We start from the raw sequence: 24,233 nt of genomic DNA, 5'->3' as shown, positions 1-24,233 counted from the left end.
TTATCACTCCCCTTTCACGCCACCACGTAAATTAATCCACGTAAATTTCATTTAAATTAATTTATGTCAAGAGAACAAATGACACTGGATGTATTTGCCGATCATTATCCGGACTGAGAATTAAAAAATGAAAAAATGAAAAATGAATGAAAAGAGAACCAAGTCTCACAAGGTGGTAAAACGGGTTCAAGTTCAATGCAACTTCGTCCGAAAATGGGAAACCCTTCGTTTTCCCTAAACTGTTTCCTGCACTGCTGACCGACTTTCCCCAGTGAGTGGTTTTTCACTTCGGAAATATCCAGATTTCTTCACTTCTGCCTCATTCTGCAGGATTACGCTATGGCCATGTCTGGAAGTCTATCTCCTCCGTGAGACACGTCTGGTTCAGCCAGGGATCCTAGCGCACGAAGATCGACACCCCCCCTGAACCCTATCTTAGCCTGGCTCGCATACCCTCCCATTGACCGTTCCAGTTGGCGAAGCATTCCAACAAAAAGAGCGTATCAAATGCCTCAATAGCTCTTATGCAGCTAGTGAATGCGCAAGCTACTACTAGTGGTAAGCCAAGACTAGAAGGAAGGACCAACCAGGCTCTAGAGATAGTTCTATTGTTTCAGCTATCGACTGCACAATCTAGCGGAACCGCACCCAAGGATTTAGGTCGATCCGATGCGACAAGGAAATAGTCTCACCTTAGCTCACGATCGACCCGTGTCATTAGCACGCTCTGAGACCGTCTTCCATGGTTAGTGGCTGCGTTACATCGGATTGCACTCCCGGCGAAATACTGTGACAAACAACTACTTAAAGCCCACCTGGGCCTTAGGTTGGAGTTTCCACAGAAAACAAAGAAAACTTTATTCCTGAGAAACAATGGACTTGTTGAATATGGGAAACCTGAGTGACTTCCAGACCCACATACAGACTGCATATCAGGCACGTCAACGCCTACAGAATTTGCAAAGAGAGGGTACACTTGATGTTGACGGAGCTACTCTTGACATCTCTGCTATAGTAGCAGTAGCATAGTAAGTAGTTAACCTTCTAATTTACAAGACAACCCCTTTTTGGCTGATTCTGACACTGAACAGTTATGGCTGTATACCTAAGATCACCACAGATCCTGCTGTCCTTGAAAAGATTGAAGCAAGCGTGCAGGTGCTGAGAGACCATCTGGATAAGGGATACCACGTCTACGGTTAGCTCCCCTCTTGAGTCAGATTGCTTTGTAACTCGGTGTGCTAATATTCTTCGAAGGTGTTAATACTGGCTTTGGCGGCAGTGCGGATTCTCGAACGGATCGAGTGGTAGCGCTGCAATCCGGACTCTCCCAGCTTCTACAAGCAGGTGTGCTAGTCGCCTCAGATAAGGATACCAATGTGGACCTCGAGCGACAAATTCGCCTGGATTCACATGCTGTGCCCGTTCCCTGGGTGCGAGCAGCCATGTTGGTTCGGTGCAATTCGAACGCCCGCGGCCACTCTGCGGTTACGCTTTCAGTGATAAAGTCTATCTTGCAGCTCTTGGAGAGTCACATCACACCAGTTGTTCCTTTACGAGGCTCTATCTCCGCTTCTGGAGATCTCATTCCACTTTCTTACATTGCAGGCGCCATTGAAGGCAATCCCGATGTATATGTTCATGTACAGAAATCTCATAGATCTCAGATAATATCTTCTAGAGATGCACTTTTGTCTGCCGGCATGGAACCTCAAGTGCTAGGTCCTAAGGAGGGATTAGGCCTAGTTAACGGCACTTCATTCTCTGCAGCACTGTCCAGTCTCGTTATGTACGAGGCTCATCAATTGGTCGTGCTGGTGCAGGCGATCTCGGCTGTGGCTCTAGAAGCACTCATGGGTAATGCTGAGAGCTTTCACCCCTTCATCTCTGCCATTCGGCCTCATGACGGCCAAATGGAATGTTCCAGGAATATTCTTTCATTTCTCCAGGGATCTCGTCTTGCCCAGGGTATTCAAAGTGTGAAGACTCATACTCGCCAAGGCTTGATGCAGGATAGATATGCACTTCGATGTGTGCCTCAGTGGATCGGACCACAGCTGGAAGACCTCCTGCTCGCACATAAGCAAGTCACCGTTGAACTTAACTCAACAACAGATAACCCACTGATAGATCCCGAGACCGGCGATATTCTCCATGGCGGTAATTTCCAAGCGGTTTCCGTTACTTCTGCAATGGAGAAGACAAGATCATGCCTTCAGATGCTTGGCAGGCTCCTCTTCTCTCAGTCTACTGAACTGGTCGACCCAAGCCTTAACAACGGCCTCCCTACCAATCTTGTCGCCGATGACCCAAGCCTCTCCTTCACTATGAAAGGCGTCGATATTAGCATGGCTTCATACATGGCAGAGTTGGCTTACCTTGCCAACCCGGTAAGCTCGCACGTACAAGCAGCGGAAATGCGCAACCAATCAATCAACTCTATGGCTTTTGTATCCAGTCGGTACACCATGCAGGCAGTCGAGATAGTGTCGCTCATGTGCGCTTGTAGTCTATACATTGGATGCCAGGCCTTGGATCTCCGAGTACTGCATTTGACCTACCTCGATAACATCAAGCCCCAACTCCATCTGCTTACCTCCGATCATTTCTCCTCATACCTATCAGACAAAGAGCTTGAAACTCTGACCGAATCACTCTGGGAAAACATCTCAAAAAGCTGGTCGACAACAACCCGCCAAGGCATACCTGAACGAGTGCAAGTAGCCGTAAAAAACGCTATTCCTACGCTGCTAGATACTCTGAAAGAGAAGCGCGGTCCAGGTCTTTCGGATCTGAATCGATGGGAAACCCAAGCCGCTGACCTTCTCAACAAAACATATCAAAACACGGCAGACATATTCTTTAACCAACAAAACACCGAGGAGTTCCTGGGCGCTGGTGCTAAGATTCTCTACCGCACCGTTCGCCAAGAACTCAATGTTCCCTTCCACTTGGGCTTCGTGGAGCACCCGACAGTTAATAATGAAACCTTGAATGGTCGCTCGAAAAAGACCATTGGTTCTTGGATATCAATTATCTATGAGGCCATTCGTGACGGCAGGTTAATGGGTCCTTTCATGGAATCCCTTGCTTCAAAGAGCTCCAGTGCTGATGACTCTTTGACAAAGATAAGGAGTCTAAGGATGTCCCGACTTTGAATTAGTGATCCAGATACTGCAAGAATAGACTTTCCATAGAGTGCTTGAACAACCCTGGAGGTTAATTCCATCAAGAGAATCATTACGCTCAATTTAAGTTCTGCTGTAATCATCCATCATCCTCTCTTCCTTATTATCACTTGGCTTAAATTTGCGCTTCATAGCTGTTCCATAGATGAACCTTATCATATTATTGACGACATGACTCTTGAAGTCAACTCTAGTGATCTTCGGAGAATAGACACACAGCCAACCTTTGATTTCCGTAGTCTGCTAATCGACCCCAAAGCCAGGTAATCATATTAAAATATCTCGCAACATTGCAAAGCTACTTCTACGTACTCGAAGATATTTCGTTAAACCCTCACGTATGCCCTCACCCAAGCCTCACAAGGTACACAACCGGGATAAGCTTTTAGCATACATATAGATTTAACGTCCCCCAACTTCTTCAACCCGCCTTGAAACCTCAAATGATACAAGTCGACTCATAAGATGGCAGATATAGACGATTAGGAAGTACCTTAATAGCTTACTAAGGCTATTATTCTATAAGTCTCACTATCAATTATCTTATTTATTCTGTTGAATTGTTGATCCTCGACAGTCGAGTATTTGCTCCTTGATAAGGGGCAGAATTATAAGATATCACGATCTGTTGTATCAAAGTCCAGACAGGTACTAAGTGCTGGTAGATACTACAAGAACAAAAGCTTTTGTCCCAGAGACCTCTTTATTGTGAGTATTAGTTGCTTGATTGGTGTTTTCTTTGGGTGTGAGAATGTGTTGAATACCTCTCTTTGGTTGCCACCTAGTTACTGTGTAGATGTAGCACTTCCACAAAGAAGAAATCAAGCCTATGATCTTCACACATTGCTTCTCTTGTAGGATCCCAACGGGAGTAGCATTGTCGGGGCAGATATCCCCCCCTTTGGGATATGTGATTCCATTCACTACAAGACATGAAACACGACACAGCAAATAGCAGGCCATGTAGGCAACGAGGCAATTTCACTGTGAACGATGCGATTACCCCTGTAGCAAGTGAAATTTTCATTATATCTCTTAGGGCCCAGTGACACACGTCCACATTTTTGTTTATCCCTCCTATGTCTACATCTCCCAAGCACACTCACCATCCTCATCCACTTGACAGAATCGTGCCCTACAGCACTCATTTGGATACATCCTGGCTCATACAGCTTGTTCTTAGAGAGAAATATCTTTGGATCAGCAGGATCATTTTATCTCTTCTTTCAGAAGCTTCTTCTTTTTACATACATTCGAAATGGCTCGTGGCAAGAGACCCGCCTCCTCTACCCCCTCCGTACGCACAACCAAGCGTAGACGCACCCAACCCACCGACGCTGGACAAGCTAGTTCAAGCTCCACTCCTATTATCGAGAATCAGACTGTTGGCATGGACCCTGAGCTGCCAGAGGTCATTAGATCGGAACCTCATTTTGGCAAAAGACGGCTCAGCACGCAGCTGGCTCTGAATCTCCCTCCTCTTCATAAACTGAGCGACATCTATCGTTCCATCACTGCTCAAGCACTGGAGCTTAACCTTGGAGAGTTTCTTCAGCATATTGGATTAAAGCCTTTGAGGATCGTAACTGCCTGCTCGGGGACTGAGAGTCCGTTGTTGGCCTTGGAGCTGGTGCAGGACAGTGAGTGTTCCCTTATTCTTGTCTTCTTCAATAGTGGTGAGGCTGGTCTGACCGACATGTTTTCGATAGATCTGAGGAAGCACTTCAATCGAGACTTCAAGTTTCGTCATCTTTTCAGCGCAGAGATTGTGCCTTATAAGCAGCGCTATATCGATAATAACTTTCATCCGCGTCTGCTCTTTCGTGATGTTACTCAACTGAAGGACCGTGTTGCGTAAGTTCGCTCGATTTTCTTCTTTCGCTCGATTTTCTTCTTTTTTTCCCCCTTTTTTTGTGCTGCCCTCCCTTCCCTCTGGTTGTATTTCTGTTTTATGCTCCTTTTGTCGGATTTTCTTTTGTTTTCAATTTTTTGCTGCTTTGGCTCTTCTTGCATTAGCCTCACCCCCTTAGTCCGAGACGCCGTACTTGACAAGATCTCCGCTAACTGTCACCGAAAAGTCAAACCGCTTATGGCTCTCTGGAGAAGGTTCCCAGGAACCCAGACATGTTAATTGCCGGATTCTCTTGCGTTGACTTCTCTTCACTGAACAACAAGCGCAAGACCCTCGACGACAGCGGAGAATCCGGGGGAACATTCTGGGGGATCCTCGGCTACGCAAAGAGGTACAGGCCGCGAATAGTTGTACTGGAAAATGTACGGATGGCCCCATGGGGAAAAATCGCCGAGGCATGGGGCGGCATCGACTACTTCGCGTGCCATGCAGAGGTAGACACCAAAGCATACTACCTCCCACAAACCCGCGAGAGAGGGTACATGCTCTGCGTTGACAGACAGCGGATGCGAGAACACGGTCTGGAGGAAACGGCCATAGCTGACTGGGTCAAGATCCTGTCTCAGTTCAAACGCCCTGCGAGCTCACCGGCCGGTATGTTCCTGATGGACCCTGATGATCGTAGACTGGAGCAGATAGAGAACGATATGACGGCGCGGATAGCGTCGCATACAGTCTACAATTGGGAGCGGTACCAGGTCAGGCATCAGAACTACCGCATGAACATGGGCCTGGGACACCGTCGCCCGTTCACTCGCTCGCAGGAGGACGGATCTTCTCAGATGCCGGATTTCACCTGGCAGCCTTGGCTCCGAAGTATGCCAGAGCGAGTCTGGGATACACTTGACGCCAATTTCCTTCGCAAGCTCGTGGAAGGGTATGACATGAACCACAAAGAGTAAGCACTCTTCTAACCCTCCTTTCTACTCCAACAGTTCAATCTTTCTCTTCCTTTCTCCCCCGCCTCCTGCCCACCCTCCCACGGCGGGGGAAAAGGTATCATTCGGCTAACAGTCTTTCCAGGCGGTGCATAGAGCTTTCTCAGGGTATCGATCGAGAGGTCGACACCCGTGCGTACGGCATAGTGGGCTGTATCACTCCCTCCGGCATCCCATATTTGACCATCAGAGGTGGCCCTCTCTGTGGACTCGAGTCCCTTTCTCTTCAGGGATTACCGCTGGATAGACTGATACTTGCCCGCGAAACTCAGGCTGAACTTCAACAGCTCGCTGGAAATGCGATGAGTTCGACGGTCGTAGGCGCTGCTATTCTCTCTGCCCTTATTGTGGGCCACAAAGTACTCGATAAAGGTAGTCAGCAGCCTCGTCCGAAGAAAGAAGTCCCGAGGCACAAACGGTTTGAGCTGTGTCACGATCACGAGCTCGTTTCAGGCAGTATTAATGTCGACGAAGCGACTGATGTAACCATTTCTGATATCCAAGCTCAGGCCGCGAGTAGCGCGAGATATTGCGTATGTGAACGCCAAACCGCCATGAAGCGGGATATCCTTCGATGTAAACTTTGTGATCATACCGCTTGCTCAGACTGTGTCGGTAACCCGACTCATGATTATCAACGTGCTTCTGAACTGGTGCGTACCCAGCCTTTAGATTTCATGAGCCGACTCAGAAGCTCTCTTCCTGCTCGACTGGTCATATCCGGTATATTGCAAGAGCATTATGATGTCTTTAAGACGGGCATATCGATCGATTGTTCCCCTAGCGTCTGGAAGAAATTCTTAGGCGCTGTAGCTCTGTTAATGAGCGACGAGTTCCGCTTTGTCGACATCAAAAGGAGTTCAGTGTGGACGGTCACCTATGAGGGCAAGTATGGAGTTTTAAGTCTTGTTGTCAGTGATTTTTGGTCGTGTTGGTCGCTCCATGCAAAGCCCTCAGAGGATGAACCTGTCGTCTGTCTCATTCGCGAAATCTTCTCGAAACCAATTGCACTCATGACTCCCTATCCCAATTCCCTTTTGGAAGGCGAATGGGAGATTCTCTCCCCTATCAGTTCAAAGTGTGCGCTCATGTTCTCAGGAAGTGATCATCGCATCGAATCTTTCGAAGCAAAATGCGGTATTCAAGTTAAAGGCTTCCCTGAATCCAAAGTATGGACACAAATCACGGTTGATGGCTCTGATGATGATATCAAAGCTCTTGGAGTAGACGTCCGAGGGACATATGATCTTCTCCCTCACTGCGGAACAGCGAGTGGCTGCTTGCATAAGAAACCCCCGGTTGGAAATTCTCCCGCAATATACTTCTTTTTGGATCCCTCAAAGCTCGATGAGCCAATGTACGACTCATTTGTCTTTTCTTTGGAACACGAACGGACTCTTGGCTATGCATCACGTTCCACTATCGCGGAAGTTTCTCACAAGTGGCGGTCCTCAAGTCTGGGTTCGGAGCCGGAGTATGCCAACGTGTACTATCGTAAATCCATCAAGCTGCAAGCGGTCACGTTGGCCTCCTATATTCCGAATTCCCCCATCATCTGCTCCAATTTGAAGCCGCTCACGTCAATGGCGATCAGTAATCGGGACTGTCGTAGTGCAAATATCACTCTTCTCTCTTTTGAAGCAGAAGCCACCGCTATAGATTCTTTCTGGAAAAAGGGGCCATGGGAAGTGGCTAATCCCGTGGAAGCTCCCGCTCTTCTTGGAGATATTTCTTGGTTATTTCAAAAGGCAGTCGGTTTTTCCGCATTTCAGGATTGGATCTCAGTCAACGACGGCAAATCTTCGAGCAAATCGAATAGCCCTGTGTGTGGAGTGTGTGTACCAGCAAAGCCCCGGATCATATGGGGTCGCAACACTCGAGGACAGATCAAGGCATACGAGGATCCACACGATGCAGCTCTGTACGAACGGCAGGTCAAGCTCAGGCCTCCACCCTTTTTAGTATTCCGTCGTGTCGACGAAGAGGATAATGGACACATGCGTGTCACGCTCAACGTTCAAATGCTACTGCATCAAGCCTATGAGAGGCTCTTGGACACGAATGTCTCTGATAATGCTTCTTTCTTCTGGCGTGTCGTGCCCAATTCTTATGATTCGAGAAATCTCGTGTTCCCCGATTTCAGTCTCGTCAGCAACAGAAATAATGCTCAAAGCGCTCAACCGCCTAACTTCAAACTCGATCTGCGGCCTGAGCAGCTGCGCTCCCTCTCGTGGATGATCCACCGTGAAAGCCTTGATATTGAACCTTTCATTGAAGAAGAGGTGGAGGAAGCCCTTCTTCCTATGCTTATGTGGCGCGCAGAGGGCAAAGTATGCATGGAGAAAACCGTCCGCGGCGGTGTCCTAGCGGACGACGTTGGATATGGAAAAACAGCTATCACTCTCGGATTGATCGATACTCAGTACAGTCAGCAGACCGAGCCAGAATCTATCGATGGCTTCATCCCCACAAATGCCACTCTCATCGTCGTGCCTAAGATCATGATCAAGCAATGGCAGTCCGAGATCACGAAGTTCCTCAAAAACACATATCGTGTGTTGGTGATCGACGGACTAGCGGCATTGGGAAGAAAGATGGATCGAGATATTCAGCAGGCAGATATTGTTTTGGCTTCTTGGGCTGTTTTTAACAGCCAGAATCATTATGAGAAGCTGCAACAGTTCACCGGCATGCCGCGAGTCCCGCCAAAGGCAGGTCGCAATTTCGACGATTGGTTTGTTAAAGCGCATGCGGTGATGATGGAACATGTCCAGCTCCTGGTAGACCAAGGCCCGAGGACAGTACTTGAGTCGATTCAGGCCAGACGCCAGGAAGTCAAGGACAACGAAGCTAATTCCATATATATCCCGTCAAAGCGGCTTAGGGGAAACCAGTATTCAGACGTTCACCAAGGTCAGGATCCTGGCATCGAAGCGGGGGCTCAACATGTCGATTCATCAAGTGAGGATGAGCTGTCGGAATCTAGCGAAGAAGAGGATCCCGAAGTAATTCGGGCGAGAGTTGACAAGCTCCTCAAACTCCAACCTAGGACAACCGCACCCACGACCTCAGAAAAGGAGAAGGATGACGAGAGTGGGTCAGAAGATAGCGAGGATGAGGAAGCCCCGACGGCATCACGCTCTGGGAAAGCACAAGGCTCTGGTAAAATGGGTCAAGGTGTGAAGCGCAAGCGTGCACCCGTTAAGACGTCCAAAGTTTGGGACGACAGAAAGGAGTTCGGCATAAATAACACCGCTCAACAAACTTGGACGACAGTAAAGCTTCCTCTCCTCCATGCATTCTCATTCAATCGACTTGTTATTGATGAGTTCACTTTTGCAAACCCCGAACGACTGGTGCCTCTTCTCAAGCTTCAGGCTCGTTCGAAATGGGTCCTATCCGGCACACCGCCGCTGAACGACTTTGCTGATGTTAATACAATTGCGCCCTTCTTGGGCATCCATCTCGGTATCGACGATGACGACATTAAGTCACAAAACGCACGACTCAAGATGATCCGCAAGCAGCGATCAGAAGCAGAATCTTTCCAGGCGCTGCGGGCCCCTCGAAGTGAGGAATGGCATCGTCGACGACACGATGTTGCACAAAGATTCTTGGACGAGTTCACTCGCAAAAATGTCGCAGAGATTGATGAGATTCCGTCATCAGAACACATAGTTCTCATTCAGCAATCACCTGCCGAAACAGTTATATATCTTGAGTTGTGCAAGCAGTTGATGACATACAACCGTTTTCGTCGCCGAGGTGGCAGAAAAGGTATCAGGGGTGATCGGGAAGATAGACTGGATGAAGTGATTGGGAGCAGCAAAACAAGCGAAGAAGCCCTTCTCAAACGATGTTCATCTCTCGCTTTGCAGGGTCGCTGGCACAATGGTGTACCTGAAGAGCTCACCTGCAGCTCGCTGATTGAGACTCGATTGAAACAGCTCGAGGGCCTCAAGGAAGAACTCATGGAGAAGACCAAGCAAGCTGCGTGGGTATACTGTGCTTGTGACATAAGACATGAAAAGTTCCACGAGTTCATTGAGAGCATCAAGGCGCACGATTTTGGTGACAAGGCTGTGACGGAAAAGATATATCCACTCGTTAAGAGTGCAATACTCACTTCACAGGCAGATGACTGGAAGCTATTCTTTTCTGATCCAGCACAAGTAGCTGAGGACTCATTCGATACAGAAATGCGGGATGAGACTGAGGTGAAAGAGGACAATGTTGATGCCAGTGAAGAGGTAAGCTCTCGCGGTACTCCACCAGCTTTGAATGGGAACTTGAAGCTAACAAAAAATGGCGAACAGGCTAGTGTACAAGCCACAAAGCGTGGTGTAAAGGGTACAAAGAGTGGTAAACAAGGTGGAAAGAAAGAGAAAGCAGGAGAGCTTCCAGTCAAGCCAACTCGCATCAGCGAGTTCAAGCTCATGCTGCGAACAGTCACGAGTGGTCTTCGAAAGCTGATCCTCGAATGGGTTGCCCGGGAAAGAGCGCTCAGGTTCCTAAAGGCCGTACACCTTGTTCAGACAGGGTCAGAGATTGCTGAGTGCAGCTCCTGTCATACAACTCCAGAAGCAGCAAATCACATCAACATATTGGGCTCATGCGGTCATGCCTTGTGCTCACAATGTGCCATGAAGACAGTTCAAAAAGAAGAATGCAATGTTGAAGGCTGCCGAGGCTCAGGAAAGAAATTCAATGTCATGGACGCATCTACTCTTAAGTGCGATGAAAGGGACAGAAGTGCCAAATATGGCGGCAGCAAACTGGATAAGATGATTGAAATCATCCAGGCAGTGCCCACAGGCGATCGGATCCTCCTCTTCATACAGTTCCCGGAGCTTATAGACGTCGCATCCAAAGCCTTAGAGCTGGCAAAGATCAAGTACATTGCAATCATAGCAACTGACCGCAGGGCAGCACAGAAGGTCCAACATTTTCAGGAAGCTGGTGGCTTTGGTGAGAACAAAGTTTTGATTTTGAACTTGGGAAGCGAGATGGCCGCTGGATTGTGAGTTGACTGTCAACTTGTATCTCAGTCTGTACTAATGGAGATCAGGAACCTTCAGTGTGCAAACCACGTTATATTCCTCTCACCTATGTTTGCACAGACCCAGTACGACTATGACTCTTCGATGACCCAAGCTATCGGACGAGCCAGACGATATGGACAAACCAAGCACGTCTACATATATCACCTGTTGGCAAGGATGACCATCGACACTACCCTCTTCCAAGAGCGTCATGGTAAAGTGTTGGTCGAGAGGAATGGCGAGGCCACCCTTGCTGCGAGGGAGGAGGTTGAGGAGTGGGAGATAGTGAAAGGAGAAGCGATGTCTGTTGTAGTGGACAACGCGTTCTAATGTGTGGAACAAATCTCGCTTATGATATACGTGATTCTTTCATTTTGTGTTTTTGCGTGAATATATGCACTTGGCTTTGAAAGAAACCAGTTTGGTTTGTGCGGGCAGAGCAGTTGTTAGCTGGTTGAGTTGGTGAATTAGTGGTGAATGGGGTTTCAAGAGGCTGCCGGAGACCGAAGTCCCGATACTCTGAACAGCATTTCGCCATGCACGGGTATAGGAAAATAGAACAGGTATGAAAACGTTATAGACATTAGATAAGACAGTTATATGGAACTCGTTGGAGGATAGAAATAACAAAGGTCATATCAAAACCCCATTCCTCAAACCAGCGATTCCCATTATCATCCATTAGCAGGTCATATCTTTCAGATCACACTCAGGTATGTATGTATGTCTTTCCCAGTCTCTTACAACCTGCATACTTCTGCATTTGCTGACCTGCCTGTATCAAGAATCTCCTCAATCAAACGTACGCAAGTCCTCGCACAGCCAATCGCAAGAGTCCATCCCGACCCACCATGGCTATAGTTATGAACGATCCGGCATGTATTCGCTCGACTATCAGCGGAGTCTCTGACATTCAAATGAGAGAAGGGGTGCAAGCCTTGTGCAAGAGACTATACCTCATGGTCTGCATCCTCGAAGACCGGCAGAAACTCAGTCGTCCGTTCCCACATCGCCTTGACTTCAGTAGAGTCAGGTGAGAGGTTCAGCTGCCAGTTATTGCATTGAGTGATTGAGCCGATCACAAGTGTATCATCGTTACGGGGAACAATGAAGACCGTCTTGCTCACCGAGCCATAGCCATCATGATTCATCTGAGCTGGAAGGAGGAACGCATGGTCCGCTGGATAACCCTCCGGCCTCCTGATCTTCTTGACTGCTCCGCGGACGGGGAATATCTGACTATCGGTTGCAAGCTCACGGGCTCCTATGCCGCTTGCATTGACAATGATATCGGCATGATAATCACTCAGTAGCTCTCGCTCATGGAGCCGGAGATCACCAATAATCTCTCTAGCCTCTAAAACCACCCCTTTGCTTTGAACAAGTCTCATCAGAAATGCCATAGCAACATCAGTATCAATCATAGGGGCTGGATGCTAATATGCGCAAGCAACATTAAACTATTTCTTCCGGTCCACTAAATCTCCCAACACTCGTGAATTAACATTCTTTCCACCATTGGCATCAGCCATGCAGTGATAATTGACTTTCAACTGATCCCTGAAGGGCGAATCCACGCTCTTGTCCAGTGTCTTCATTTCAAAATACTTGTCACAATGCCTGTCATCACGTCCATGGACACGGGACTCCTCCTCAATCGGGTGCTGAAAGAACTGAAACAAGGTCTTCATCTTCGCCCCAAACTTCCCAGCCCCAGCAGCCCGTTCCAGACCATCACCAATAAGCTCATCCCGGTCCGCCATCAACCGATAGAACTCAAAACTCTGCAAAGCCCACTCCCGATACTGCTCCAGAGTTGAGCACCCGAACAACGGTGTCTCAATCTCTGTGATGCCGCACCCACCAGGTGGGTACTCCCATAAAGCACGAGCAATCTGCGAGGTCAACGGCTTCGCGAGACTTGCCCATTCCTTAGACACGACGGTGACGCGGTAGCCCTTGTCAAGGAGAATCCAAGCCGTCATCAGACCGCCAACGCCGCCCCCAATGACAAGGACATGCTTGGAGCGGTTTTGCGCTTTCTTGGGGCTTTCGGGTATCTCTACGGTTGTAGAGAGCGTTAGCTCTTCTAGATAGGATAAGATAGCGTTCAGGGTGATTCTTGTAGCCATTGGAGGAAGAAATATTTGTATTGAAGTTTGGCTTAGAGAGAAATGCTCTTGGTTTCGAGTTTCTACACCAAGTGCACACAGATAGGAGACACGGTGTGCTCTTTATAAGAGCAGTTCTTGTACTCGCAAACATGTACATCCATCAAAATACACCATGCCAGACCATTGTTATGCATAGATATGGTTTTATTGATTCCTTCGAAGGCTACCGCTGTTTCAAGAACGGTACAATCTTACTCCTTCCACGCAGTTCAACAAAATTCGCCGCCACAATCGTTGTACACATTGCAATCAGCATATTATACGTCGTTCTGATAGATCAATTTGCTTAGAGTACCTCTCCAGTGGCTTTCGAATCTCAACACCCCCTGGATATTCTACGTCTCGGTGTACTTGTGGGGCATGATATATGTATAACACAGCGTGATATAAGCCTTCGCATTACGCCGTACAGGACGATCATCAGACAATTGACAAATATAGATTGGTCTGTGCAATTGCTGCAGGATCCCGTATACTGCATTCCGTCTTCTGCAGAATCCAGTGTTCTAAGGCATATACAACCCGGTCTAGACTCTAACCCTATCCGACTTCACCCGTGGGTCTGGTTGTTATTTGTTCAGTTGTCCCGGCGGCTGGCATGTTTGCTGGCCTGGTTGACGATCTCGGGGAGGGTGGTGTACCTGCTTGATTTGTTGGGGTTGGGATCCTTATGCTTAATCTTACGTCTATTATACGTATCATGGACCTTTTCCTGAGTATATTCGGGAATTGACGTACTGCGTTGGTTGTTGCAAACATGCCTTGGAAGGGGGGTAATCAGGGATTCGAGAAACGAAAACTGCATTGGGTACTGCTAAATAGAACTTCTATGGTAGTCTCTACCATCAATGTTTGACTTTTCGAAGAAAAACATCAAACAAGCATACTGTACATAATCGACATCTGGCGGTCCTGTCCCGTGTCTACCGGCCAGGGAAAATAAACTAGAAACGCGAAAGGATAATCCCGACTCCAACGCATCGAGTCAGAATGAACTTCTTGAGATGAAATTATGATTTGTCATATATTTATTGCTGCTGAGGCTGGTCCAAAGCACCGTCCTTTCTCATCATCGTCTCCGGATCCCACACAGGGTTCTTTAGGTTTGTCAGTCCGGCGCTGTTCTCACAGGTGTTTCTTCCACTCATTGGGCCAGGGGCAGGAATCTGGACGGTCTTGCCGGCGTCGGTGGCAGTCGCGGACTCCTTGAGTGCGGTGAGGAGAGTCTTCATGGACTCGGGAGTAAGATCCTCGTAGTAATCGTCGTTGATCTGGACCATAGGGGCGTTGACACAGGCGCCCAAGCACTCGACTTCAAGCAAGGTGAAGAGTCCATCCTCGGTGGTGTGTCCGGGGGTGATGCCGAGGTGTTCCTGGATAGCTTCAAGGATCTTGGTGCTGCCGCAGCCTCCGAGCTGGCATGGCGTCTGGTCCCAATCACGTCAGCAGATGTCACTTATTAAACCAAACCAGTAAAAGACAATGGTTCTCATACCGTTGTGCAAAGCTGAACAAAGTATTTGCCAACAGGCTCACGGTTGTACATGGTATAGAAAGTAGCGACTTCGTAGACACGCATGGGGGGCATCTCCAGGAGGCGGGCGACCTCGTTCATGACGCTAATGCTGGTGAAGCCGTGCTGACGCTGGCCCAGATCCAGGAGAGGCATGACGGCGGCCTTCTTGTACTGGGGAGGATAGCGCTTGAGGATCTCATCGATCAATCGTTGGTTCTGCTCGTTGAACGTGAACGGGATGCTCGGGTTGTTGGTAGGCTTGTTGCGGTGCTGGGAATCTATCGGTCAGCAAAGACACGGTCTCAAACACCCCTTCATCTTTGCACCCATTGAGGAAAAGCAAGGTATCCGAAAAGATTGCGACCGCCAATATTCTTCAATGGGCTATCGCAAAGATAATGTGAACGTACCACGGAAAGGGAGTCGCTGCAACGTTGCGGACCAGCCGAGAACGGTCTGCATTGAGTCTTGGGGGCGCGCTGGAAGAACTGACGACCGACCCGAGGGACGGCGGGGAAGAATTTCGAAGCCATTGCTGGCGGGAGAGAGGGGATATGAGTGGACGGGGGAGGAGGAGAGCGACACTGATGGATTGATTATTGAAGGTGGACGATCGATTTGGAGTCGAAGAGGCGTTTTGCGGGAGCTGCGGTTGGCCAATCAGCGGCGACAGATTACTCCCGCCTTGTGTGCCAATCATTCATTACTAACCCCCAATTGAGAGAGGGTTCATATATCAGTGACTACAACTTCAACTACTACATGAAAGTGATTTCATTTTCAATATTGATCTGAATTACCACCAAGAAAATCATTGGTACCAATGGGTTGCTAACTCAGTTTGTCTCCATTGAGACCCCGATCAATCACAACTATAAACGCCCGTTATGCATATAACACCGTCATCGTTATTAACCATCAACTCCCCTCTCCCCTAAGTACTAATCCTATAGTGACGGCGCCCTTTTCATACTTCCTCGAGTTTATAGACCTCATAGGCAACCTCCTCGTACGGATGCGCCTTGATCAACGCATCTACCGCCTGCAACATGATGCTCCGACCGAAACACATCACTTCGACCTTCATCTCCTCCACCGTCTCTAACGCCCCTGCAGCTCCAATCGCGGGGTTGGCTTCATCAGACGGCAGGAATTGGCCTTGACCCGGCATCTGGAAGCAGCACTTGGTATATTTGCCGCCCGGGAAGGTCCCTGCCCCGGTCGCGAAGATGGCCTCTTTACACGCTTCGAGGTGGGAATGCGGGACGAAGAAAACGAGTTTGTAGCGGCCCGAGGCTGGGGCTGAGTCTGAGGACATGGTTCTTCTCTGATAGATGTAGTTGGTGGTTTTTGCGGCGGGTATAGAGCGTGAGGGGGAATGGAGAATAGTAGTAGCTGGTGACTGACGGAACCCGCGACGGATGGAGTTGTGTTGGGGTCGCAAGACGGCTCTGCAACCTATCAGGGTGAGAGAGGAGGGGATGGTTGGGCGCATTTGCTTATTATCTGGGATAAATTGCTAATGAATAAGATGTACCCTATCTTGTTGGGTACTCCTCCAGTGATTCGTCCTGTTCTTGGCAACTGGTGCTGTCCGTTAGTAATCTTTGCGTAGACTTCTTCGAAACCATGCGTATTTGAATAGTCTACAAATAACTCCACGATTTCTACTATCCGGCCTTCAATCTAATCTTTCTTTGTAGAACCATATACTTTCTTTTATACCTAGTCACATTGGTTACTTTGCAATTGGGACAGTATCGATTCCTAACATGGTACACATGATATTTTAACTAAACCCTACACAGAAATATATAGGCTAGATTGTTCTATGAGCAGGACTGTGCGAGGTGAGTATAATTTAGTAAAAGTAGCCTGTATATATCGTACATCTAGAGGAAAAGCCACCCAGTTAAACAGCAGCAACATGTCTTTGCACATGATCATTAATACGCTTCAACAGCTCCGTCTTCCTCTCCTCCCCAATCCAGCTCCCCTTAATACTATTCTCAGCAATAACCCTCCACTCATCCACCGTCAGCTGAAACGCCTCCTGCACAGCACAATAATTATCCAAAATATACCCTCCAAAATACGCCGGATCATCACTATTAATAGAGAACATAACACCCGCATCCAAGAACTTACGAATAGGGACATGCGCAATAGACTCGACACAACGCAACTGCAGATTCGAAATCGGACAAACAGTCAACATAATCCGATCCCTCACCACCTTCTCCATAAGCACAGGATCCTCCACAAGCCTAATCCCATGGTCGATACGCTGCGCGCCCAGCTCCAGCGCAGCACTAATATACGACGGATCACCCTCCTCGCCGGCATGAGCCGTCAGCCTGATCCCTTTCGCCGAGGCCGACGAATACAGTTCCCGGAACATGTCCTTCGGGGGTCCGACTTCCGTCGACGACCAGCCTAGTCCATGGACGACCTCGTTGTCGAAGTGTTCCTGATCCAGGGCTTCCTGGTACACCCGTGCGGCGTTGTCGACGGGAAGATGGCGCACGAAGCACAGGATGAGACGGGTCGTTAGACCTAATTCCCTTTCGGCGCGCTGGCAGCCGGCTACGAAGCCTGAGACGATGGTCTCGTAGGGGATTCCCCGGTCTCGGTGGACTTGTGGGTCGAAGAAGACTTCTGCGTGGTGGACGCCGTCGGCGTGGGCTTTTTGGAAATAGGCCCAGGCGAGGTCTGCGAAGTCGGATTCATGGTGTAGTACTGACATGCCGATGAAGTAGAAGCGCAGGAAGTCGTCGAGAGATGTGAAATGGCCATAGCGGTGGCTGAGAGTCTCGATGGACTCGTAGGCTGGTTCATTAGGGAGTGAGACGTTGTTTCTCTTGGCCAGTTCGAAGATTAGGTCGGGGGCTAGACAGCCTTCTAGATGGACGTGGTGCTCGCATTTGGGGAGACCGTGCAAGAAGTCGTGGAGATCGGATTTGCACATTGTTTTGTCTTGAGACTGTACGGGTTTAAATCAGAAGATAATGTAAAAATAGTGGTCTAGATGGGTTTAAAATTTTATAAGAGGGTGTATGTACAACAAGAGTGTCTTATAAAAAAAGATTATATAAAGAGAAAGGATGTTTGAGGCTTCCAAGTTGTGACCCTTGATATGCCGATCTGAAGTTTGAGTCAACTACTCATTATATGGATCATGTATACAAATTAATGAAGAATCTTAATTTCTGTTTCCTGCTTGTTTCAAATTTCAAGTAGTACTTTAGTCAAGTGGACTTACTGAACTAATCAAAAACCAATATCCGTTCATGGTGTGATAGTATTGGGCTACCAAGAAAGTCGAAAATTTTGAATACATAGCAGGTACAAGGTATTTCACATTGGTGAAATTTAAAATCCATGTCTTCTAATCAAGTGACCCACATGAACTTTCACCAAATCTTCAGTCCAGATAAGACGCAATCTGATAAGCCGACCCAAGCCCTAGTATAATCGTAGATGGTCATGAGGGGTCGGAGACTTCCGACTTCTGAGCGCCGGAGAGCGGAGATAAAAGAGAATAAATTACTGTTATCTTCGTGGGGATCATCTCAATTTCGTATTTTGAATTATAAACGCAATAGTAAGCTCTATCTATAACCAGGTACCAGGAAGAAGGGAAAATATGTAATCAGAGCATCGTCTACCTTTTTAGCTGTAGCCTATACATCTAGACTCGCAATTCTGCCCCCGCAGCTTTACGGAGACGGTTCATGACGGCAGCTGCGCGATCGCCTTGTTGATCCGAGATGCCCTCTACATAGATGACATCCACCTCCATTTCATCCATGGCCCGCAGCGCCGCAAATAGCCCGCGCGCAATGGACTCGACGTCGGGCCCAAGATGACAATCAAAAGCCTCCTTGAACGCAGGACTACGACCGGGATTGCCCGTGATGGGAACAGAGAATCCCGCAAGGCCGTCGATCAATGACGGAAGGGGCTTGAGAGTTTTCTCAATCTCTTCATCAGATAATAATCCGAGACCCCGCTTCCAGTGCTTCGTTCGTACAATACCAATCATATGTGCTCCAATCGCCGTGTCTTCCAGGTCCTTGCGGATATGCTTGGTGACAGACTGCTCCTTGGAGCCAGCCTCGAAAAGTACCACACGTGCCTTGGGAGAATAGTGTCGGTATTTCATGCCCGGTGCACGAGGAATCTCCTTAACGTCGAGGGTACCATCGTGGTATCCAAGTTGTACATTTTCCCAGCCGGCGCATGTCCGGATCTCTTCAATGCCAATACCGCCTGGTCGCAGAATGGCTGGAGGGTCACACAGACCATCAACCACGGTGCTCTCAACACCCACACCGCAAGAGCCACCATCAAGGATTAGCTCGATACGGCCCTGAAGATCATGATACACATGCTCGGCCGCTGTCGGGGATGGTTTGGTCGATGCGTTCGCCGAGGGTGCCGCCAGCGGCCGGTCCGCAACATGGATCAGTAGCCGTGCAAGCGGCGAAGAAGGCATGCGCGCCCCAAAAGTCGTCAGTTTAGAAGTAACTTCCTTCGCGAGAAGCGATCCAGATGGATTCGGAAGAAGAATCGTAAGAGGACCTGGCCAGAAACGGGCGATCAAGGATTGATAGACGGAAGGAATTGTGTTTCTCGGGCTGTCGGATGCGCTCGTAGAACCCGATTCCTGCGGGTTGAGTAGCCGTTCCAACATTTCGAGTGAGTCGATATGCACAATTAACGGATTGTCCGACGGTCTTTGCTTGGCCTTGTAGATCCCTTGCACCGCATCGCTTCGTGTCGCATCAGCTCCCAAACCGTACACTGTCTCTGTAGGAAATGCAACCGGAATATTGCTCGTCCGAAGGAGCAGAGCAGCCTCCTCAATCGCGGCAGCTTCTGCCGTTTTGTTGCTGCGCTCGCTATCCCACCACTCTGAAAGGGATTTATTGCCAAGGCCTTCTTTATTCAATCGGCGGACCGACAAGATCCGAGTTTTCTCCTTGGACGACATGGTGGTGGTAATGCTCAAAAACCTCGTAAAGCTGCGCGGACAGCCGCCAGCGACAAGGCGAGAGAGGGAGGAAACCAGCTTCGCTGATATAGTCGGCAAAACTTCAGAAGTACGGACGAGTGTCGCGGGGTGACTCAAAACGCGAATAGATTGGGTGGTGGGGGAGAGCGTTTTCGGCCCTACAAAGCCTTATTTGTTAGGTAAATTCCAAGTGGAGTCCGTCCAGACCAGACGCCCCTCCTTGAGGGACTTACCAAACTAGATAGAGATTTTGCGAAAAGACTGATGTCGCTAATTGCGGTCTTTGAACCTGCCGAAAATTTGATCTTTCCGATGACGTCGATTGCATGTATGACTAAGCAGAAGGACTGTGAATGCAATGCATACAAGTTCACTCTGATATAGTGTAAGTGCTAGCTCTTGCAATGGAGATGGAAGGCTATATAATAATAAGAAGTACTTCGGAGAGGCTCAGAGTGAAAAGGTTTCGTTAGCAGATCTTCATACGTGACCCGAACGTTGATTCAGGATGGTGGACATTGTAACCATCCAAGGTGTATGTATATAGAAGAATAATAATACAACATGCCAAAGGCTATGTACAAGATCGTAGTCTATTTCTTCTTTCCACCCTTTCCACCCTTTCCACCTTTGTTACCACTGCCACCACCTTTTCCTTTTCCTTTACTATCGCCTCCTCCACCGCCAGCTCCAAGCATAATTCGCACCTTCCCAACGGGAACGCTGTTGATGATCTCGGTCTCTTTCCATGCCTTGATCACATCACCTTCCCGAGCCCGGAGTTTCTCTGCATCAGCAATGCTGATGCCAGCTTCTTCAGCATATTCCTTCTTAACCTTGCCAGTGGTGGTCTCAGCCACCCATCGTCCGAGTATCTCCTTGACGGCCTTACCCTTCTTCACCGTACCTGGCTGCAGTTTGACCTTGTATCGGTATCGACTCAATGCTGACCAGGGAGCACAGACTGGAATGGCTGCAAGAATCTCATCCTCAGGACGAGGCGTCCCAATCAATGCTGGGATCCACTCAAGGTCTGCTGCCTCTGCGGCAGCCGTCTCTTCATCGTAATCATCACCACCTTCCTCAAGCAGGGCCTGTCGTCTGCGTTCGGCTTCTGCAGCACGTTCATGCTGCGCCTGACGACGCTTCTTCTGTGCCTCAGCTTCTTTCTCGCGATTCGCCTTAGCTTCGGCGGCGGCAGCAGCCTTACTAGCTTTGCCTTTGTTGGCCCCAAGCAAACGAAGAGCTAGTTCACGATCTTCATCATCCTGATCAGCGTACTTAGCGGCCGCTTTCTTGGCTTTCCCTTTCTTGCCTCGGGTAGGTGGCGGTGCCTGTTTGGCGTTGGTTGCTTTGGCAGTTGAGTTCTTGCCGGGTGCTTGTTGGCCAGCCTCGGACGAATCAGGAGACTTCCCCTTCCGAGGCGATTGCCTGGCCGTTGCGGAGAGCCGGTGTTCACTTTCATCTTCCGCTGGCGCATCTGCTGAAGCTGCCTCTGCTTCTTCCTCATCCAACACATCCGCTTGCTCTTCTGGCTCATCTGCAACCTCTTCACCATCAGATCCGGTATCCTTTTCTCCCTCCTGTGCGACTTCAGTATGAGGAGACTCCGACGGTCCACGCTGTAATGGGTTTCGAGCGGGAAGTGAATCAGCATTGTCTTGTTCGTTTTCTGAGTCCGAACTTTGCTCTTCAGCTTGTTCTGTAGGGTCCAGGGAAGGTTTATGAGCTTCCTCTGTCTCCTGTTGTTGCTCAGATCGCTGTGTGCTTTCCCCAGCTTGCTCGTGACCACCCTCTCTGGTTGCCTCCGGCGCCTCAGGCTCGTCAACAAAGTGGGTTTTGTGGTTTTTCAGGCTGTCTTTGCTGATTTGGAATGTCACTCCGAAACCTAAAACGAGTTGCGACGGCGCAAGGAAGTTCTTCTCTCCCTTGACCAAGAAATCTCCCATGGGGAGAAGCCCTCCCACTTCAGCTGTTTTTGTTATCTGACTGGCCTGGACCCACCATGCAGACATGACAGCTTTGGAATCCCATGCACTCGATGTGGCAACGCATAGATTGCCAGCCTGTGAAAGGGTGCTTGGTGGTATTGGCGCGGTAGGGTCTTTCGATCTATTTTTGACAATCATAGGTCTAGCTCCTTCCAAATCCGCATGCACGAAGATATCCCCTTTCTTAAGATGGCGGCGGTAGAGCAACTCGCTCTGCATAGCGTCTCGACCACTGCAATAGTTAGGACACATCCTTGTGAAGGGAGTAATAACAGAACTTACCCCAGGACAAGGTATCCTTCCGAAGAGATGAAGAAGAGGAACTTTTCAAACCAGAAGGGTTGTCGAGTTTGCCGGAGAGTTTGTTTCTCTTTTTTCATGCCCCGTTTAAGGTCTTCCGTTACTTTCTTTTCGTGGCTTTTGAGCGCTTTGGTAGATGACTGGGCCGTCCTTTGTTCCTTAACGGCAGCCTGTTTCTTCTGCTCATAGTACTGCTTCGCATTCGCCCATGGAGAGATACCCAGATCGATGTCAATAGTCAGTACCGACGGGGGTTGTTGGCTTTCGCCATTATCCTGCTCGTCCTCGGATTCCTCAGACTCGTCGCTCGAGAATAGCTCGTCTCCTTCATCTTGTTCGTCGCCGGCTTCTCCAAGGAGCAACGTGATCGTGTTTTCATGGAGTTTCAAGGGTAGTTTGATAATTCTCGCCACAGGATTTCCTCGGCTCTGCTCCATTTCGATAAGACGTGCGATTTCTACCCAGTCCATGCCCTGAGCGATCAAGCCATTAACCGCATCCATGGCTTCTTGGACACGATAGACATTATCCTCGATCGCACTTGCTTTGCGAATATGCAGCTCTTGTTGTTCTTTGAGGGCACCTATTTTCTTCTCGTGTTCTTGTCTCACTGCCTCAAGCTTTCTCTTCGCTGCCTCCTCGCGCTCTGTAAGCCGAGACTCTAGCTTCTGAGTCTCGATCGAAGAGAAATATTCGTCAACCGTGGCATTCAACGAGGGAAATTCCAAAATGCTAATACCCGGTTTCCCTTCAAACTGCCGAGGCTTGAATGGGTGGAAATCCTCGTAGAGAAGGTTGCCTGTCTCCGAAGGCTTCTCATTCTCATTAGCCGACTGAGAAACACTGCGGTTATCGTCTTTCGCAACAATGTAACCAGGATGACTCTCTTGCGTTGAAAGTCTTGTATTCTCATTCTGGGCCTCCTGCAAAACACCGTTGACTTCCTGAAGTAGGCTTTCATCCTGTAGTACCTTATCCAATGGTGTTGTTGGATCAACCTCCTTTGTCACAAAAGCATGGTCCAGCAAAAGGGGAGGGTATTCTGGGAAGCCTTGTGAGAGAGCCTTCCTTAACACGTCCGCATTTTTCTTCTTTGACTTTTTTGGTGCTCCGTCCTCACGCGCAAATAGTGCTTTCGCCTTCTCCAGTGTCTCCCTGATCCTGTCTAACGTGATTTCCGGGATCCCGTGGTAGTTCTGCTTGTTCGTCACCGTGTACTGAATTCCAACTCTCGCCTCCTCTCCCTCGCTAACAGAGACCTGGCGGTATAGAGCCAAGATATTATGTTCGCGGTCGGTGATAATGATGTTTCCCCCCGCAAAGAACTCCAAGAACATGTGGTACATGCCATCGCTGAACGAGATGTCAATAATGCGATCAGTGCCGATCTGCTTAACCGAAGTGATGCGTCGCGATCTAAGAAATTTGCGCATGCGGGTCACGAAAGGGGATGGCATGGAAGCCGTCGCCCGCGAGTATTGGGTGACATGGCATCGGAAGCCTGAGTCGACGATGAGCTGCTTGCGATGATCTGGTTTTGCAAGTTTGAACAAAAAGATCCTCTTGAGACAATGACCCGCGTTAGTTGGATATATAATGTTGCTGGAAAACAAAACACATACCGATGAGAGATCATATATGTTCGACACTCGCAAATTGACGATCTCCGAAGCGAGTTCCTGGGAGATGACCTGAAAGGTTCATGCATGAGTCCAACTGAGTTCCGTTCAAAGTTATGAACATCCGCCAAAGCATACCTTAACGTCCAACGACGAGAATCGCTGCTTCATCTTTTTTTTTCTAAATTTAGCTTGAGACTCCAGGAAAATGAGCCAGTACGGCGAAAAGTGGCTGGTGAGCAAGAAGTTTGCAAAGACCAAAATGGGACCAGCGTAGGCAAAGAGCGTGACGTATGCGGGGCAGTTTTTCACTATTTATCGATCGCTTTTCCATGCCATTCGATAGTGGTTTTAACCGCATAAGCCCAGCCCACAAAAATGTGGAGAATATCATGATTGAATTCGGGTATTTTCTACTCCGTACAATGGCTAGAATGCTGTTTGTCTGATCTTCTGTTGCTTTGTTTCTTTTGCGATATCTCGAGACTGTGTGAGACAAGGGATTGCCCTCCCCTGCCGACAAATGACAAGTGTAA

The 24,233-nt window shown here is 48.7% G+C and overlaps 8 protein-coding genes across 8 annotated transcripts; 2 read left to right on the top strand and 6 right to left on the bottom strand.

Annotated features, from left to right (window-relative positions):
- Positions 1-873: 873 nt before the first annotated feature.
- Positions 874-3,158, top strand: F9C07_5917 (phenylalanine ammonia-lyase; the record flags this gene model as incomplete). Its single annotated transcript, XM_041294833.1, has 3 exons — positions 874-1,028; positions 1,092-1,198; positions 1,258-3,158. The coding sequence occupies 3 exons, from the start codon at positions 874-876 to the stop codon at positions 3,156-3,158; spliced, it is 2,163 nt and encodes a 720-aa protein (XP_041150458.1).
- Positions 3,159-4,446: 1,288 nt separating this feature from the next.
- F9C07_5916 (putative SNF2 family helicase) lies at positions 4,447-11,410 on the top strand (the record flags this gene model as incomplete). Its single annotated transcript, XM_071511413.1, has 5 exons — positions 4,447-5,042; positions 5,267-5,998; positions 6,124-10,288; positions 10,688-11,058; positions 11,107-11,410. 5 exons carry the CDS (start codon positions 4,447-4,449, stop codon positions 11,408-11,410), a joined length of 6,168 nt encoding a protein of 2,055 aa, XP_071367045.1.
- Positions 11,411-11,820: 410 nt separating this feature from the next.
- Positions 11,821-13,212, bottom strand: F9C07_2062179 (D-amino acid oxidase; the record flags this gene model as incomplete). The annotated part of the gene is made up of 3 exons (XM_041287257.2): positions 11,821-11,971; positions 12,032-12,516; positions 12,586-13,212. 3 exons carry the CDS (start codon positions 13,210-13,212, stop codon positions 11,821-11,823), a joined length of 1,263 nt encoding a protein of 420 aa, XP_041150456.2.
- Positions 13,213-14,282: 1,070 nt separating this feature from the next.
- On the bottom strand, positions 14,283-15,303 carry F9C07_5913 (putative NADH-ubiquinone dehydrogenase 24 kDa subunit; the record flags this gene model as incomplete). The annotated part of the gene is made up of 3 exons (XM_071511412.1): positions 14,283-14,681; positions 14,750-15,040; positions 15,181-15,303. The coding sequence occupies 3 exons, from the start codon at positions 15,301-15,303 to the stop codon at positions 14,283-14,285; spliced, it is 813 nt and encodes a 270-aa protein (XP_071367044.1).
- A 434-nt stretch (positions 15,304-15,737) lies between these two features.
- Positions 15,738-16,265, bottom strand: F9C07_2103785 (GTP cyclohydrolase 1 type 2/Nif3; the record flags this gene model as incomplete). Its single annotated transcript, XM_071508960.1, has 1 exon — positions 15,738-16,265. One exon carries the CDS (start codon positions 16,263-16,265, stop codon positions 15,738-15,740), a length of 528 nt encoding a protein of 175 aa, XP_071367043.1.
- A 417-nt stretch (positions 16,266-16,682) lies between these two features.
- F9C07_5911 (adenosine deaminase) lies at positions 16,683-17,738 on the bottom strand (the record flags this gene model as incomplete). Its single annotated transcript, XM_041294819.2, has 1 exon — positions 16,683-17,738. The coding sequence occupies one exon, from the start codon at positions 17,736-17,738 to the stop codon at positions 16,683-16,685; it is 1,056 nt and encodes a 351-aa protein (XP_041150454.2).
- A 723-nt stretch (positions 17,739-18,461) lies between these two features.
- Positions 18,462-19,766, bottom strand: F9C07_5910 (translation initiation protein Sua5; the record flags this gene model as incomplete). Its single annotated transcript, XM_041287253.1, has 1 exon — positions 18,462-19,766. The coding sequence occupies one exon, from the start codon at positions 19,764-19,766 to the stop codon at positions 18,462-18,464; it is 1,305 nt and encodes a 434-aa protein (XP_041150453.1).
- Positions 19,767-20,380: 614 nt separating this feature from the next.
- F9C07_5909 (putative DUF814 domain protein) lies at positions 20,381-23,868 on the bottom strand (the record flags this gene model as incomplete). Its single annotated transcript, XM_071511411.1, has 4 exons — positions 20,381-22,010; positions 22,061-23,640; positions 23,695-23,769; positions 23,836-23,868. The coding sequence occupies 4 exons, from the start codon at positions 23,866-23,868 to the stop codon at positions 20,381-20,383; spliced, it is 3,318 nt and encodes a 1,105-aa protein (XP_071367042.1).
- Between the last annotated feature and the right edge of the window lie 365 nt (positions 23,869-24,233).

Source organism: Aspergillus flavus, chromosome 7, assembly GCF_009017415.1.
Source record: "Aspergillus flavus chromosome 7, complete sequence".
NCBI lineage: Eukaryota > Fungi > Ascomycota > Eurotiomycetes > Eurotiales > Aspergillaceae > Aspergillus > Aspergillus flavus.
Note: the sequence above shows the minus strand (reverse complement) of the source record. Positions and strands in the feature narration are given on the sequence as shown.